Source organism: Cydia pomonella, chromosome 1 (genome assembly GCF_033807575.1).
Source record: "Cydia pomonella isolate Wapato2018A chromosome 1, ilCydPomo1, whole genome shotgun sequence".
Classification (NCBI taxonomy): domain Eukaryota; kingdom Metazoa; phylum Arthropoda; class Insecta; order Lepidoptera; family Tortricidae; genus Cydia; species Cydia pomonella.
This window is the reverse complement of record NC_084703.1, coordinates 20658508-20672691: the sequence shown is the minus strand read 5'-3', so window position 1 is coordinate 20672691 and position 14184 is coordinate 20658508. Positions and strand designations below refer to the sequence as shown.

General features: G+C 39.0%; 1 protein-coding gene across 1 annotated transcript in view; it reads right to left on the bottom strand.

Moving 5' to 3' along the window:
- Nucleotides 1-14184, bottom strand: part of LOC133527150 (E3 ubiquitin-protein ligase MYCBP2) — a 185246-nt gene that overhangs the window by 69234 nt on the left and 101828 nt on the right. Inside the window, exons 35-41 of the mRNA XM_061864048.1 lie at nt 10202-10430; nt 4287-4439; nt 3940-4173; nt 2932-3135; nt 1027-1179; nt 433-526; nt 265-326 (exon numbers count right to left, since the gene is read on the bottom strand). Coding sequence (XP_061720032.1) covers nt 265-326; nt 433-526; nt 1027-1179; nt 2932-3135; nt 3940-4173; nt 4287-4439; nt 10202-10430 — 1129 coding nt within the window. The remainder of the gene's footprint in view (nt 1-264; nt 327-432; nt 527-1026; nt 1180-2931; nt 3136-3939; nt 4174-4286; nt 4440-10201; nt 10431-14184) is intronic.

Below are 14184 nucleotides of genomic sequence, written 5' to 3'. Positions count from 1 at the left end.
CTTGAAAAAAAAATGGTGGTAATTCCTGAGTTATGGACGTTTTCTATGTATATAATCATTTTTATATAGCTATATATTATATATATCGTTGTCTTGTACCTACAACACAAGTTTTATTGAGCGTTCTGTGGGACTAGATTGCATTGATCTGTGTAAAATTGACCTATAATATTTATTTATTGTAATTATTTACATATTACTGAAGTAACGTATTTATGTGTGCCTGTATTATGTATGGGGTATATAAAACTCAAATCTACTTACATCATTGGCCATATCACATTGGACGGAAAACGGAAACTTCCGCTCATCAATGCTATTCATATCTGCAAATATTAACATAATGAGTATTAGTAAACATTCGATGACATTTAAAAGTTAGCTGCCGAGTAAAGTCATAAAAGTTCCATGCGAGTGAGCAACAGGTAATACCGTTAAGCCCAATGTCAATGTCGTCCTCGTGCGCCCACGATTGCATGTCACCCTGAGCGTCGCCGTAGCCGCTCCATATGCCCGTGTACTCCGACTGAAAATAAACACGACGCGTACACTTACAAGTACCACCATTTTGTTATGATTCAATTTCATTTTAATTGAGGCAAACGGTTTCTTTGTTTAAATGTACGTTGTTTAAGCAGCTGATTTGCTTGCTTATCTCAGGATCGATATTATGGGGCTTAATCTCGCTGTAATGTGCTTCGCAAAATATGTAACTACTAAGACCGGTTCCTATCAGTAATACAGTTGCCCGTTGCGTAATGCCAAAATTATCGCTGTATGCGTTTTATCCATAAATTCGTGGACATTTATTTGTAACAATAACTTAGGCCTCCCAGAAAAAAAAATACTTGCCTACATTACACATACGTGGTAAAACGCATTTTCCGTCTATTATGACACTAAATCATCCGTGTTAGAGCTCTTAGAGTCTCAATTATTGTAAAGACGCTTCTATAGTACTACAGAACGTCTACGGAATCATACGGCTCGCAGTTATGTAGCTCGTAGTGGGAGGACCATCGATACCTGCGGCGGCGAGGCGGCGTCGACGGGCAGCAGCAGTGCGCGGTCGAGGTGGCGGTGGTGCTGCAGACACCACGCCACGCCGGCACCGCCGTCCGCGTGCGTGCGCACCGACTCAGCTCCCAGCCGCACCCACGTGCCGTCCTTGTTCACCACCTGCACCGATATTGTTCATTCACATCTCCTTACACAGGTACAATCGTAACGTACGACTAGATAGTACATATACGCAATCTTATCGGTAATCCTAGATAATCCTTGTGTTTTATCGTATTTTGCCTCTAATCGAACTCATTTCTACTAAGAATCCAATGTCGAGTATTACGATCAGATTAGACATTCATTTTGAACAGGTATTTTTTTTTAATATGATAATTTTAATGTTCTCAATTGATTTTGTTATTGCAAGAATCGTTTATTTATATAAGCCAACTGTATCAAAGGAATAACAGTAAAAGTCTGAAGTTTTCTCGGGGCGATAATGACAGTGCACTGTCAATACATTTATGAGAATATTCTTTATGTACATAAAAATATTGCCGATTTTAAGAAAAATTGGGACATTCATAATATTAATACTAGAAATAAACATAAGCTCGCAGTGCCCTTCACTCGGCTCCATAAAATTAAAAAAATCATTCATGGGTAATTGTGTAAGATTTTATAATAAACTTCTGAATTCTTGAATTGACGCTTACAAGGTCTCAAACATAATAATTAAAAGAAAAAAAAAAACGTCTCCACAAAACAGTTGGAAATGCCATTAAAATGATTTAGTAACATTTACTAACAGTGCATGTCCTATCAATTACAATTAGCACCGAGACCTAAAATACTTGTCGTGGAGGAGTTCCATTCTGGTCTTCATGGGCAGTTCCATTGCATCAATTAGCACTGTTTAAATGCAAATTTTTGTTCGATCATCTATACTCAACCTGTGGCCCGTGCTTGTTTAGGTGGCCCATGCCATCCGAACGTCACTTTTAAACAAATTTATCTTGCAGCCCGGGGCTAAAAGGCAAAACCGTCTTTATGGCCCTCATTAAAAAAAGGTTTAGTATGGATGTTTTAGATTAAGGTTTTTAAGATAAATATAAATAAATAAATCGTTATAAATATGATGGTCACATGTTTAGAGACAGGCAGGAAAAATGGAGCAAAATCGTAACAAATTGGTATAAAATAGGTTGCACACGGAGCCAGAGGAGACCTCGAACAAGATGGGAGGATGATGAACTCAAACTCACAGCGGGCCCGAACTGGAGAAGAGTAGCCCACGACAGACCCCAATGGAAAGAGCTGGAGGAGGCCTTTGCCAAGTGGCACACTGAGTTAAGATACATACTCTAACAGAATAAAAGGCCTTAATAGATAGATAGATATATACAACTACGATTATACGATTTGAGGAGTTTCCTTAATTCCTCATGGAATATGTTGTTGTTGAGGTATTACGTTCCACTTCATCGTCATCATTGTAAGCCACTTTTTTGCCAGCATTTACGATTGATTTTTTGATAAAGTATAAAAATCACTATACATATGCCTATCGCATTTGAGGAGTTCCCTCGATTCATTTAAAAAACAAACAACCGAATTGAGACTCTACTTTTGGATTTTAGAAATCTATTAAACTGTGGCGGCACACAACAAAATTATATTTGTTTTTTTATTAGATTTAAAGGTTAATAAGGAAATTAAGCCTCAAAACAACTGCGTTTGCAAAAGGATGCAGCAATTTTCGACATTCAATGGGTAAGATTCTGAACTCGTTCAGCTTTTGACAAAAGTGTATAGGACCGTCTGGCCACTAATACATAGTCTTTTATAATATGGTTAGAAGTGGGTGTTGAAAATACGAAGCCTGAAAAATATATGCAAGGAAATATTTAGATATTATTTATGGACCTCTTCAACGCAGGCGACGGTGGTTCCAGGCGGTACGCGGCCCAGCTCTTCGGCCTGCAGGCTGGGGCTGGCGCGCACGCGCAGGCCCGCGCTAAACCGCGCCGCGAAGCGCCGGAGCCGCGCCGGTGGCGACGCCGCCTCGTCGCCCGGCGCGCGCTCGCCCCGTCCTTCCATGTTGCTCTCCACCACTTCTATTGTCAACTCCTGATAAACACTCTTATAGGTTAATTGGTAGTAAAAATATGGCCCTGTAGCCCTGTAATAAATATTTTATTAGAACTGAGAAAGAAAATGAAGTGATATTATAGTACGACATATGTATTCATACTTTTCCATTTATTTCTTTGACATTTGGAGAGCCTTTACGCCTCCAAATTTTATTATAATGACCGTGAAAACCTTTTACATCTCCAAACTTAATGTATTACCCGTCGAGACTATACGTCTCTATAATATTGGCTAATATTGACTTATTGGATACATTTTAGTTATGTATTCTGTAGCAGTGTTCGTTTATAAGGCTGTTAGTCCTGCCGCGAAACATTTATTTAATATAATTTTTTTCTGACACTTGGGGAGCCATTACACCTCCAAATCTTATTAGTACTTTACTCTGATATTGGGGACCTTTTACATCTCCAAATGTTATGTTTTATTAACCATGGAGACTATACATCTATGTTATATTGTAGTTATTATTTATTTTATTTTAAGATTATTATAACGCAGTGTTTACCCAGGCATTGGCTATTTGATTTATGAATGTTGCTATATATTTTCCAAGTCACTGTATGATGTCAATGTTGTATTGACATGTGAAAGAGCACTACTTACAGAAAAAAAATTGAATTATGAGTTTTTACAGTAAAACCCCTGAAATATAAGATAAGAGAAAAGACCCAGTAATATTAATGTTTTAGTTCCCAGTAAGATAAGGTACACAATCTAATAAGATTCAGAATAGCAATTTGTAAAAAATCCTGAGTTAGTGCATGAAATGAAAGTAACCTGCGGCGCGGGTAGTTCGTCGAGGGTGCACCGTAGCTGATAGGCCCCGGGCGCACGCGGCGTCCAAGCGGCGGCGTATGAGCCGTCAGGCTGCGCGCGCACCGGCAGTCGCTCGGCCGGCACGCGCGCACTTCCCGCCGAGCCCCACGCGCTCCAGCCACCGCTGCCGTCGCCGCCGCCGCCCCACGCTCCACTCGCTACGCGTAGCTCCTCAAAAGAGTAGTTCTGGTATGCCTGGGTGTTGACATCAAAAGATTTAAATTGTATCTAAAGCTATTTAGAGAAGTCTGCCAAGCGTTATGCCGTCATGCTGTATTTTATTTCCACTTGAAATGTCAAAAAAAAACCTTCATCATGGTGATTGCGTGGAAGCACATGGTGTCACGCACGGTGGGCAGATAGGGTACGTCGGGAACGCCCCGCCGCCCCTCGCCGCCGACTGCCGACGCGACAGCGCGACTTTGAAGACCCCCCAAATCCTCTAGGCGTTGCACAACAACCTGATTAATCAATTAAACACATAAGTAGAAAATCTACTTGTTCACTTGACGGATAAGTTTTTGTTTTGAACTTATCAATGAAAATAAATTTACCAAAACAGTTATCGCATAATTATTTAAAAAAAAATGTAATGCCTTCGCCGCACCACGATTGTACCTTGGATCTAGTTTCACCTTGGTCAGTTGTCAATATATCCTCATTGCTACGGTTATTGAAATATTCCATTTATATTATATAAACGTTATTATTATCGAAATCAAGCAATCAACGAAACTTAAGAGCGGCCGGTATCACAAGTTTTTTTTTTTAAATATAAATTGTGCGTCGGTATTTCCAACTTTAAATTAAGGATGATTATTTATTGCTTTGCTAATAGATACTAAAACTTAAATAATAGATTAAAGTTAAAATAATAAGCTACTCGTTGGTAGGATCATTTCAGCCTAATCTCAATTGGATGTACTATTACGAAGCTTACTTGTCCACACTTGCTGTGTTGTACCTCGGACACCGAAGAAATTATGTTGTACCTTGGCCCGTACTGTGTTTTTTTTTTATTTAAGTTTTAATATTTGCCGTATTTCTAATTATTGGTTATCTGCGTTGTAAGGTAAGGAAAAATGTTTTAGGCAAGAATAAAATATGACCATTGGTAAGTATATTTTTCTAAGGTAATTTGTACTAGAAAAATCTATAGAATGGCGTAATATGGTCACTGTAAGATGTTGTTAGGTTAGCTGATTACGTAACAACTTAAGACCGAAGATCCCTTAAGTAGAGACTGAATAAATTAACCGACTTGGTATTCACATGGATCTCATAACTTTTTACGGTAGAAGAACTAAATGGCAAGACTTGGTTTTTTTACAAGTTATGTTTTTGATGGCATTAAATTTACAATGACAGAGGTACAACGGCATATGTCCAAGGTACATCAGGGGTGTGAACAACACCTTGGATACTTTTCCCTTTGTTTTTCGTCAACCTATCCTATCAAAACAAATAACCCAATCCATTAATATTATATCGTTTATTAATTAATATATCTTATTAAATAGTTTATTAATTAATATATCTTGTGATTCAAAATTCATAAAAGAAAAAACTATTCAAGGTAGAACAGGTTCCCCTACACTTCGTATTAACTGTAACAACTAAATCATAACAATCGCATGTGACTTGGGTGATTTAACAAACAACGACGACGATTCTGGTTTGAACCTACATTGAACATTTGTCACTCAATTGAATAATAAGACTTAAACTTTAACTGACTAAAGGTCTGCTGCTAAATAAATTTCTATAGTGATACGAACAACAGCAGTGGAATTTAACTAAAATAAGTATTTAGTAAATTCTTCTATTTTTAGTGTTCCGTACCCAAAGGGTAAAAAAGGGTATTACTAAGACTCCACTGTCCGTCCGTCTGTCTGTCTGTCTGTCTGTCCCTGGGTCTGTCTATCTGTCTGTATGTCTGTCTCTTTAACCGTGATAGCTACACAGTGGAAATTTTCACAGATGATGTATTTCTGTTGCCGCTATAACAACAAATACTAAAAACAGAATAAAATAAATATGTAAGTGGGGCTTCCACACAACAAACGTGATTTTTTTGCCGTTTTTTTTCGTAATGGTACGGAACCCTTCGTGCGCGAGTCCAACTCGCACTTGGCCGAATTTTTATAGTATATTCTTCTAATAGCGACCCCCCCCCCCCCCCCTCCAGCTTCGCACGGGTTACACAAAATCTTAACAAATTATACACCTAATAATCCTTCCTCAAGAATATCTATTGATAGATGACAACCGTATGAAAATCCGTTCAGTAATTTTGAACAAAAAATATGGTGATCATTTTAAGGACATGATTGATGTCGAATTGTGATTAAGGAAAAGTATTACAAAATATTTTTGATGTAAAACATTCAATAACACAATTTGGACGACCTGAGAGTACCGAGTTTTGATTCCGATCGCTCGATACCGTGTCCTCCTTTTAATAATATCTTAAATTCTACTAGTAGAATTGAAAACGAGTGGTCAACACCACTGGATTCCCAATTTCTGTCGCTCGCGTTAGAAATATGGCATTTAGCTATTTTTAATTGATTTCCGAGCGATGAAATAATCGAGACCTCGAAATTAAAAAAATGCCTCCATGTTCCTAATTTCTCATGTATATACTCGTATTTTTTGCTCTTTTCTAATCAGAATAGATACCGATTATACCCTTAAACTGATAACCTACCTCTAATCTTGCTTCACCCTCTATAGGTAGATATAGTTTGATACTTATGCTTTTATTATGGAACTTAAAGTATAGGAAACAAACCAGACATGTGAATTTCGTGATGGATTGATTAAGAATCCGTAGCAAGCACGTTAAATTGATTTGCACTGATGAAGGTAATAAATGAGTGATCTCGATATTGCCAACAATTACCAATTTCGAACTAATGTCTAATTATTATTGGTCCGCGTAAACTCATTTAGCGAAACATTACGTTCATTAACAAAAAAACTCGTACTTAAACGGGTAATGTTAATTATTCGATATATCATATAGTATAGGTATCTAAAACTAGCTCTCAAACCCATTTTATCCCAATTAATTATTTTGGGTTGGTTTGAATTTCAAAACTCTTTTCTAAATGGAGCTCTACAAGTTTAAATATATATGGGCGGAAATGGCCATCCCCATATATATATATATGGGGATGGCCATTTCCGCGAGAACAAGAGTGGCCCCCTCGAGGAATTTGGATATACTTTACTTTAAGGTGGAGTAGTGGTTAAACCTAAGGACACTGTATGCCTAATAGCAGCCTTCGATCTTATTTTGCTTCAGAGTTATTTACAATAATGTTAAAAAAATCAAGGTAATTTTTAAACTTTTATATTAGCTTAACTAATTGTAAGCATGCGAGTGAAACCAAATAGATTCAGAATTGAGGAGGATAGAATGGGGTTCATAATCTATATTTTACAGACCTTCATGTCCTTCATCTTAGAGGAAAAATAAAATGTTTTTTATTCACTTCCTTTTTTTTTTGCTACTTTTTGCGGTGGCACAACTACGAAAAAAATTACCTGACAATCGACAACTGCCAACTACATAAAAAAAAATTTAACTGTAAATATATATATATATATATATATGTATATATATTTGTACCTACTTAAGGAATAAAATTTATTCTACACACAATCTTGACATGCCTATTAATTAATGAAAATACATACTAAAATATATCTAAACATAAAACTAATTAAAAACTAAACCTAAATATATCAGAACTTAAATATAAATATAAACTAAATATGTATAAAATAACTACCTACCTATTGGCTACCGGGCCGCCCCCGATGCAAAGGTGCCCATCACGCTCGCTGCATTGCCGCGTTGGATTGCGATGGATAGCCTTTGCATCAGGAAAAACCCAGAGCGGGGGTCAAGGCCCCTTTCTAGCAGGCGACGACCCAGGTCCCGGAGGAAGTACTTACCCTCAGCGCACCAGCACCCCGAAGTCTCCACAGCGAGAGGAACGAATAAATAACCGCTCAGCGCCGAGTATTTATCTTTTTTAAGGGACGCCGCGTGCTCAGCAGCCGCTCCTGCCGCCCGCATAGTGCGGCTAAGATGCGAGGCGGCAAAAGTACTGACGCATGTGGCGTCCTATAGTAAGCACTTACCCTTTTCCCACGGCACCAGGGTCATCGGGCCTTTTGCCGTCCGATCGGCTGAGGCCCGGCGGCTCCAGCATATAAGGGACATTTGCTGATATTAAGGCCCTCCTAATGATGTCATTAAGAGCATGGTGCCGTGGGAACCTTCCCGCGCAGCGGCAGCAGCTCAAGGCATGGTGGCCGTTGCTCTCCACATTGGAACCGCAGATGCATTGGTGGGGTGGGCATACATCTGAACCCAGGCGGAGAGCAGCGGCCACCCGCATCGTGTTGTTGTCTAGTAAGGTGCCTAAATTTGGGGAGGGAAGAGCGTGTAGCCAGGCCCCAGATTCAGGCTTGGAGGCAGCGATTAGCCTGGCTCTGTCAGCACCAGAAGCGGCATTTATAAGACTATCGAATAGCCTCCTTACCACGACATAGTCCCATAAACGCTGGCAGTAAGGTTTTTCGGGTACAGGTGCATCAGGGTTAAAAGCATTCCAAGCCGACAAAGCATCGGCGGCATAGGGTATTGTGACCTTGGCACCATCTAACGGTAAAATTTTAGTAACAAGAGCCACAACCCCAGCCGCCGACGCAAGGAAGGCAGGAAGGTCTCGTGAGCGCCGTATACCCAATCCGCCATTGCGTATTGGTAAAGAGGCCTGGTCCCACTGGTCCGAATTGAGGGACACATTTAAAAGACACTCAGCAGATTCTTTCAGCGCCAGGTCAAATGAGTCCATGTGTGTGGGGTGTAGCCAAGTAGGCCATGTGCGTAAGAAGTACGTGATCCTCGGAACAGTAAAGCAGGATCTTAACAAAGTCAGACCTACATGCGCCGAGAGATTACTAAGCCTTTCTCTTGCTGACAAGAGAAGTTGCTCTCTTGTCTATATCATGGTGCATCATGCCAAAAAAATAAAATAAACGAACATGTAGTAGCAAGCGTAGTGGCAAATGAGTAGAGCCACTTCTAAGGTAAGTCTGTAGTGGTCGGCCACACCACAGAAAGAGGGTTGATGAACAGATTAGGTCGTGGTTGACGGATGCAGACTTACCTTAATCTCACTATACCTGTAGAAAAAATCATTATGTCATTGATCAATGTCAATTAATTATTTGTTAATGAACAAAAGAGGATACCTACTTCTACGATATATACTATTGATGTGATATGATATAGTAAACATACGTTCGTTTATTTTAATTTTTTTACATGAGTATTAACATGATGCACCAAGATATTTAAAAAAAAATGTTTAGGTAGTTGGCAGTTGTGGATTGTCAGGTATTTTTTTGGTAGTTCACTGCAAGAAGTAGTAAAAAAAAGGAAGTGAAAAAAAACTTTTTTTTTTTTCATCTAAGATGAAGGCCATGAAGGTCTGTAAAAATATGGATTATTAAACCAAATTCTAACCTCCTCCATTCTTAATTTATTTGGTTTCACTCGCATGCTTAGTCAAGCTAATATAAAAGTTCAATAATTACCTTGATTTTTTAACATTATTGTAAATAACTCTAAAATAAAATAAGATCGAAGGCTGCTATTAGGCATACAGTGTCCTTAGGTTTAACCACTACTCCACCTTAAAGTATATCCAAATTCCTCGAGGGGGCCACTCTTGTTAGCTTATCCTGCTAGACCCTTACTAAATATTTTTCTGATCATTGCGAAATCGTATCACTACATGCCTACATAGAACGAGTATAAAAAAAATTGTGTGAGAAATAAAATTGTATACCATGTTATTAGGCAGGCGTCCGGTTTTTTATCCCACAGCTCAGTACTTAGTCCATCGCTTTCACCCAATAACCTAGTTCATGTTAGATTCCATCAACTCTCAATAGTCCTTACACCCTGGCGGGTGCTGCCTCTGCGTGCATCCCTTGACATGGGCAAGGGCAGCATCAGCTCGGTGTTCCAACCTCTTACATTTCATTACAGTGTCTACGTGTAGCCTTTGGCTCCGCGCATGCATCCCAAAGGAAAGGATCCGGAACACCATTGTTCCGTGATGGAAAAGACATATTACGTGATATTAAAAAGATACCTACACGTAAGTGTAAGATTGTAATGTAATAAATTACACACCTCGACTTTTAACGCCGGTGACGCCACACTTTCTCCATACTGGTCTCGCACAAGTATGGGCAACGTGATGCGAGTAGCGGGGCGCACCGGTATCGCGGGCGCCCGCAGCTCGCACTTCGCGGGCTCCACCCGCGGGGTGGGCGCCAGCCAGCGCGCCAGACGTCCGCCGGCCGTGCTCTCGGCTCCCGCCACGAAGTCGGAAAGGAATTGTCGTTCAGTAGAGATGCATCTGGCGATAACAACAACCGAATTTGTAAACAAATACTCTATAGGACTTTCCGTCATAATATTTAATAGTTCTCACTTGGCTCGTAGACAAATGCATACAAATCTTAATGTTATTCACCAACTAATAGTGATATGTAAACTGAACTGAACATTAGTAGGTACATCTTACATCGTTGGTACGAGCAGATAAATTTTAATGTTCTACAAACATAAGCTTAATAGCATACCTACTTATATAAAAGCTAAATTGCTTTTGAACATCAATCTCATAAACTCCCTTGACAATAATCAAGTCGATAGAATAGATAGTGACTCCGTCTTCTGTTAAGTGCTAATTACGCAGCAGGCAGCAGGAGCAAAGTTTTAAAGTGCATCAGGGCTGCCAGTGTGAACGCAACACACGTCGACCTCTACTTTGTGTTTAAACTTCAAGTAATGTGCTGTGAACATATCGGCTAACTTGTTATCGATAAGCCGATCAAGCCTTTTGTAAGATTTCCTATTATTATTTGTTACATTATGATGAATCAGGTACTAATTATGATAGGTTCTGAAAAACAGTTAATTTTGCTTTAGTGTCAATACTAACAAAGAAACCAATAGGTCTGAGCCGAACAAGCGTTCATAACAAATGACAGGTACTATTAACAAAGTCCTTATCACAACTTCGTCACTGTTTAATTCTTTACAAAAACTACTATATCCACATAATGGCTTAGCGGAACGATTATTACGGAAAACTTGAGATTTACCTTGTCAAATTTCACACTTAAGAATTTGGTAACAAACCTAAAATAACGTAAGTATAAGCATTTAGTGTTTTGTTAGGGTGCTTTTAGGTAGCTTATTTATACACATTGCACAAACAGATGTTGACATTCATCTAGCGTATCTGTGATACCAATACCAGCAGCAATAGTTATTTCATGGGTTTTAATTTAAGTCACCTAAATGCGCTTTTATATTTTACAGTACATATGGTGCTACTTTCCCACACGCGCGTGGGAATGAGCATTTTCCGTGGATATGTCGAAACTTTAAAGAGCATATGATTTTCTGAAGTCTGCCCTCGGATAATAGAGTCTAGTTTCCTTATGAATTCTTCCATTGCATTTTCCCTTTATTAAAATGTGTTAATATTCAAAATAAAAACTACAATTTTGCGGAAGATTTTACCACCACTCGTTGCGAGTTTCGTATTTCTGCACTTGTATCATAATTAACTATTTGAACACACTTGCTCGTAACGTGTAACTTATTGAACCGCTTTTAGGCTCATAATCCGAAATATTACGCGTGCTTTTTCATTATAAGGAGTTCAGTAAAATATAAAATACTATATAACAACAATAAAATCATATTGAGAAATTTGCTGCTACTTATTTCTGAACCACTCCTTATTATAGCACTTGCTAGGTAATTAATGATAATCCGATTATCATTAAACATAAAATTGAAATATTATGGCTAATAATATGCATAGAAACAGAGCCTTCTTAAATTGGTCGAGTAGGTTTTACAACAAGGACTGGAGGGCGCCGGCGCCCCGGGCCCCGCCCCGGCGGGATCGAGGAGCGGCATACAGTATGACAGATGCAAGACGGCATACTAACTGTTTTAACAATTAAAAATTGACTAAAATGAAAGTTCTTTCTTTTCTACGCAAGTGTTTTGAAAAACGTCGTATGAAACGCGTGTGCATTGGTCATTACACATATCGGCTTTCATATTGCGCGCTCGCTGTTTCATAATGACCAACGTAGCACACAAGTGTGTATGACAATGTACTATTATGACTGTCAAGGATGTCTTTCGAGCGTATAAACAAATGTGTTGTGTATGTATATATCTTCGACATGCTTTGCAGCCCAAAAGTATTGACGAATTTTAACGTGTGAGGTGTGTAAAAATCAACAACAAGGTCAACGATTTAAAAACTATAGTTTTTCTGACAAGACAAAATAAAATTCCAATAAGACAATTATTTTAGGGGTCGGACCGAAACAAGTATATGTTAGCTACATACTAAATATGTCTGCTCTAATATGTATTGTTTAACCATACATATACGATCAAAGGTTTGGTCGTTTATCAAAAACAGTGTCAATTACTTATAAGAATAAGAACTGGAAAGGGCAAGTACACGAAAAAAGCCTTGAAATTATGTACTTAAGGCGTATAGAACACTGGATCCGATTCGCAAATCGACGTGCGAGTGCGATGTCGCTATAATTCGCGCATAGCGCTGTCTCGCTCAAACATCGGAGCGACGTGCGAATCGGATCCAGTGTGATAAGTTCCTCGTAGTCGTTCCGATTAACAGCGATCCCCTATCGTCCTGTTCGTTAGTCGCTAGCATAAGTACAAGTTAGTATTAGCATAATAAGCATCTTGAAATAATTGCGCAGAAGAGGCTTCCGCAAAATTGTACTTTTTATTTTGTATATTAACAAATTTTAATAAAGGGAAAATGCAATGGAAGAATTCATAAGGAAAGTAGACTCTATTATCCGAGGGCAGACTTCAGAAAATCCTCAATAGGTTAAAGTTGGCTCAATAGGGACCGTGCGCGTTGGAGGAACTGCCATCTTGTGGCCTGAATCGGAACCATATACATGTACATTTACACGTCACGTGTTTTCTTGTGCATAGTAGGTTCTGCCATCTTGTGGGCTACACCGGAACAATAAACATCAGATTTTACACCTCACGCCAAAAATCTGACGGCTCCTGTTCTGCCTCCTACAGTTCATGCACGCTCCCTATAGAATAAAATCACGAAAACATGTCTCAACTTTCATTTATCATTAAATCGACACAAGTTGCGAATAACCTATTCGCACGTGTATCGTACAACGTTCTACAGTACATATGGCTCTTTAAAGTTTCGACATATCCACGTAAAGTGCTCATTGCCACACGCGTGTGGGAAAGCAGCACCATATGTAATATCATTACCCTGCATTCCATAGCAAAATATAGCTAGTGTTAAAGCCGAGAGATTTAACCAGCATAATTTTAATCAGAAATATATTTTCAAAGTTATTGAGGTAAAACGTAAAAACCCGCGCGATCGTCAAATCTTCCGTCGCAATTTAGAGTGAGGCCCCACTGGTGTGTTGCGTTGCCTTGCGTACGTCGCGTTGTTTCGTGCCGCGCGCCATATTATTTGTTCCTTTCTAATTTCCTGGCTTTACGCGCCCTCCTAATATTTTTGTGCTAATATTGGACAGTTTTTTTTAAATCTGTAAATTGTTTTTTACAAGCTTTTCATTAACTTGCAATGTACAGTCAGCGTCAAATACTTTGTAGCGACCAAAGTAGCCAAATAGTACGGTACACCATATATTTAGTATGGTGTACCGAACTATTTGGCCACTTTGACTGCTACAAAGTATTAGACGCTGACTACCTAATCATACCTATGTAACTATGTTTGTACGGGTCAAATCTTGCAAGTTAAATTTGACCCCCTTCCCGGTTTCTAGTCAAGCTAAAGATTTGCATACATATGTAAGTTGGGTGAAAATGCAATATTATGGTACCATCGAGCTTATCTGATTATGGAGACAGGTGGCCATAGGAACTCTGTGATAAAACAATGCAACCTAATTGTGAATTGGCGTTTTTATAATTGTCCCGATGAATATTAGTTGTCTGTGGAAAGAAGAGTACAGTGAGCGATAAAAGCTTTGCCAAAAACTTATTTATGCTTCTTACTCGCAACACGCAAAGCTAGTCAATGTGGTCCGTCG